Source organism: Acanthisitta chloris, unplaced genomic scaffold (assembly GCF_000695815.1).
Source record: "Acanthisitta chloris isolate BGI_N310 unplaced genomic scaffold, ASM69581v1 scaffold14210, whole genome shotgun sequence".
NCBI lineage: Eukaryota > Metazoa > Chordata > Aves > Passeriformes > Acanthisittidae > Acanthisitta > Acanthisitta chloris.
In genome coordinates this window covers 28,081-31,884 of record NW_008650024.1, presented here as the reverse complement: position 1 = coordinate 31,884, position 3,804 = coordinate 28,081, and the positions used below count along the sequence as shown (strand labels likewise).

The 3,804-nt window shown below is 46.0% G+C and overlaps 1 protein-coding gene across 1 annotated transcript in view; it reads left to right on the top strand.

Annotated features, from left to right (window-relative positions):
• The window catches only part of GLRX3 (glutaredoxin 3), a gene marked incomplete at its 5' end in the record, with an annotated part of 11,110 nt that extends 9,007 nt beyond the window's left edge, over positions 1-2,103 (top strand). The window contains 3 exons of the mRNA XM_009083358.1: positions 507-546; positions 629-721; positions 2,053-2,103. Of these exons, the coding sequence (XP_009081606.1) occupies positions 507-546; positions 629-721; positions 2,053-2,103 (184 nt within the window). The remainder of the gene's footprint in view (positions 1-506; positions 547-628; positions 722-2,052) is intronic.
• Between the last annotated feature and the right edge of the window lie 1,701 nt (positions 2,104-3,804).

The following is a 3,804-nucleotide window of genomic DNA, read 5'->3' as shown; positions in this document are numbered from 1 at the left end:
GTGGGGGTGGGAGAATTTGGAGGGGTGTTGTCTTTTTTTGAGAATTTTTGACTGCGTTTTTGAAAATTCTGAGGGATTTTGGGGAACTCTGAGGGGGTTTGTATCTTTTGAGAATTTTGGGGGGTTTTGGGGAGAATTTTGAGAGGGTTTTGGAGGGGTTTTGGGAGAATTTTGGAGGGCTTCTGAGAATTTTGGGGATTTGAAATTTGTATTTTTTTAATTTTTGAGATTTTTGGTTTTTTTATAATTTGGAGTGAGTTTTTTTAGTTTTGAGAGGTTGTTGGGAATTTTGGAGGGTATTTTTGAGAATTTTAGAGCTTTTTTGAGAATGTTTTAAATTTTGAGGGTTTTTTTAGTTTGAGGGGTTTCTTTTAGAATTTTATTTTTTATAATATGGAGGGTTTTTTGAGAACTTTGAGGTTTGGGGTTTTTTTGAGGGGTTTTGGTCTTTAGAGAATTCTTTCCACACCCCCCAGTGAGTAACCAATTCCTTCCCCTTTCCCTAGCATCGATTACGAGACGTTTGACATCCTGGACGACGAAGAGGTGAGGAGATTTCTCCACCCCTGAGGCTTTCCCTGCTGCTTCCCCCGAGGCTGAAGGTCACATTTGAGTTCCTTTCTTCCAGGTGCGACAGGGGCTGAAAACCTTCTCCAACTGGCCCACATACCCTCAGCTCTACGTGCAGGGGGAGCTGGTTGGAGGGGTGGACATCGTCAAGGTAGGCAGGGCAGAGCCCTGGGCTGAAATTTGGCTCCTGGTTTCCAGTCATAGGAACATCTTCTGCCTGTGTCACACAGCAGCTCCCAAATATTGACTCCACACTTGCTGGTTGCTCTTCCCGTGGCTCCTCTTAGCACCCACCCAGTGAGAGGAGCTGTAAATCTCATCACTTAGTTGTTCTGACTGTAAAACCCATTTTCCTCCTCCCAACTACATTTTTACAGGTTTCTCCTCCTCAGTTTTACTCCTGACATTGCTTTTCTCTCCCACCAGCTGGGTGAGACATTGGGGTTTTTTTCCCTAGTCTCATTCCTGGGAGAAAGCAAAGGTTTATTGGAGTTGTTTGCACAGAGCCTGAAGCAACAGAAATAGATCTGCATCTCTTCCTCTGCTTGTTGGGTTTTGTACCAGCCCCAAATCCTCCTGAGCCCATTCTTGTCTGAGTGTTTTATAGCCAATTCCTCAGACATTGCAACTCCTGGGAAAGCACAATCAATAAACCTCATTTAGTTCTAAAAATACTTGGTATTCCTCAAATGATGGGGATTAATTGTATTTATTTACCGAGTGTGGGGGCTCCTCCAGTGAGTGCTGAGGGAGTCTTGGGCATTGAGATGCTGCAAAATCCTTCTCTCCCTGGTATGTGGATGTGATTTGCCTGTTTGCCTGGTTTGCTGTGTTGCTTCTCACTGACGTGTGAGGGTTGGGGGTGTGTTGTCAGGGCTTCAAACTGCAGGTTTTGGTGTGGCAGAATACGGAGCAGAATGGAGGCAGCTGTTCCTTGGAGTTGAGAGGGAGGAAAAAGTACTCCGTGTTACTTTAAAGCTGTTCCCTGGTGTTGTCCAGCTCTTGAGCAAGACAGCACCTTTGTCAGCTGAATTTCCATCATCGAGATAATATGGGCAAACACCTCTCAGAGTCCTTAGGTTGTGTCAGTATCTCCTTGGTTTAGTGGGAGGAACAGTTTATCGATGGATGGTAATTGTTTTGGATTTGGGAGGTGTTTTGGAGGTTGTAAAACTTCGGGGATGCCTAAAATACACCTGGGATTAAACCTAGAAGGAGAATCTGGACTTGCGTCCAGGAGGAGATTCTAAGTTAATAACCAGCAAGGTGTATATTTCCAGTAAATATTTTGCTTCTCATGCTAAACACACACCAAGTAAAACTTAAACACGACACAAACCTCAGTGTCTTGGCCAAGAGGGACCTCTAGTGAGTCATCAGTGCATTCCCTCCCTAGCCAGGGAGTTGTTTCCTTATCCACACACATTCCCTGCTGAAATCTGTTGGCAAATGTACCTAATTGCTCTGTTTATTTCCTTCCAGGAGCTGAAGGAAAATGGTGAATTGCTGCCTGTGCTGAAGGGAGAGAACTGATGGGAAAGGACATCAGTGGGAAGAGAAATCCTTGGAACAGTTAGAGGTTCTGTTGGAGCAATATACAGCTTAGCCCTGTGGCACATCAGGAGAAAACACAGACAGCAAATAACTCCTCTCTGTAGGTCACTAGGCAGTGCTGCACATGGAAATGTCTTTCCACTGCAGAGACTAAAAGGTCAATTAAAATATGCTCCAGGACTTTGTGTGTGTTAATTCTGTGTGGAGGTTGAGAAGTTGAGTAATGACATCCCAATCCATCCCAGAGCTGTGCAGGACTAAATGGCTCTTGTTTTATGGGCTCAGCTCTCATTAGGAGAATATTAATGGATGATGTGATGGAGCATCATCATTCCCTGTCCCTCTTAATTGTCTTCGTGTCAGCTGAGGAAGAAAAACACTATTCAAGCCTTCATCCAGTGCAGCACTAGGGAGTTATTAATGAGTTCAGCTCATACTCTGCATCTTTACAGGGTAGGTGCAGGAATTGCTAATTTCAGGTGTTCAGCCTGTTTCAACACAAGGGTTTGGGCATGTTCAGATGAGGGTGGAAATGAGCCAAGAATGGATCCTCAGGGACCCTTCAGTGAGGTGATGGGAGGTTTGTTTCCTGGGCTGTGACTTTGGAGTGACACAGGATCTTTCACCAATGGATTCACAGGGTTCAGTTGGGTTTTAATCCTTCTTGGTACCTGAGTCTGCCTGAGGTTGGTGGCTAAACACTCCTCTGAGGAGCTGCTCCTTGCTGGGAAGGGTCAGGATTGACTCTTCCAAGGGTGCTGGAAGAGAAGGTGCCTAAGGGAGGTGGTGCAAGGTGTCAGGCAGCAGCTGGGAAGATTTTGGAACAAGTTTGGGGCTTTGTGGCTTCAATTCTAAATACAATCGAAGTCTTAGAGCCTGAAGCAACACTGGTGTTGGACCCAATCCCAGGCTGGTAACGCTTGGCTGCAGGGCAGGAGGTACTTCCATGTGTTACAGGATTCTTAGGGATTGATACTTCCTTCAACTATCAATTTCCAGTATTAATTTTAATTAAAATGGTGAATGTTACAACTTTAAAAACAGCTTTAATTGTAAACCAACCTTAATTCAGCTCTCCAAGTGAGTTGCCAGTGCCTCCAGGCAGTTGTCAGGAGGAAAGAAGCAACCTAACATCCTCACAAGGATAACGTGTTCTGCAGGAATGTGTTATCCCTCTGCCTCTGGAATAGGCTGCTGGGGGAAAATGAGTTTGGCTTTGTGTGGAGGAGACAGTGAGTGTGGTTCATTGGCATCTGGAGTGAGCTGAAGAGGAGGTGGATCTGTCAGCTCAGGGATAGGGAGTGCAGGTGGGAGTTGACACCTGCAGCCACTGGAGGTGATGGTTCCCACTGGAGTTTCCAGGTGCTCACTCAGCACACACCTACTAATTCCTTCCTGGTTCTTTTCCCAAGTCACTCTGACCTACCCAAGGAAAAGCAGGGGAACATTTCCTGCCAGCAAGATACAGGAGCTCATTTCATGGTGGTGAGACAGAAGTGCAGGGAACTGACTCTTTGGTCTTCAAGTTGTCGTTCCAGGGAACCAATTCAGGCGAGACAACTGAGCTGTCTGAGGACACTGTGAACATGGGTTTGGAGAGTCTGTTTTGGGCTGATGCCTAGGACTTGCCTCATCTTCCCAAGGCAGGTGTGTGCTGCTGTGCAGGAGTGCGGAGCAGTC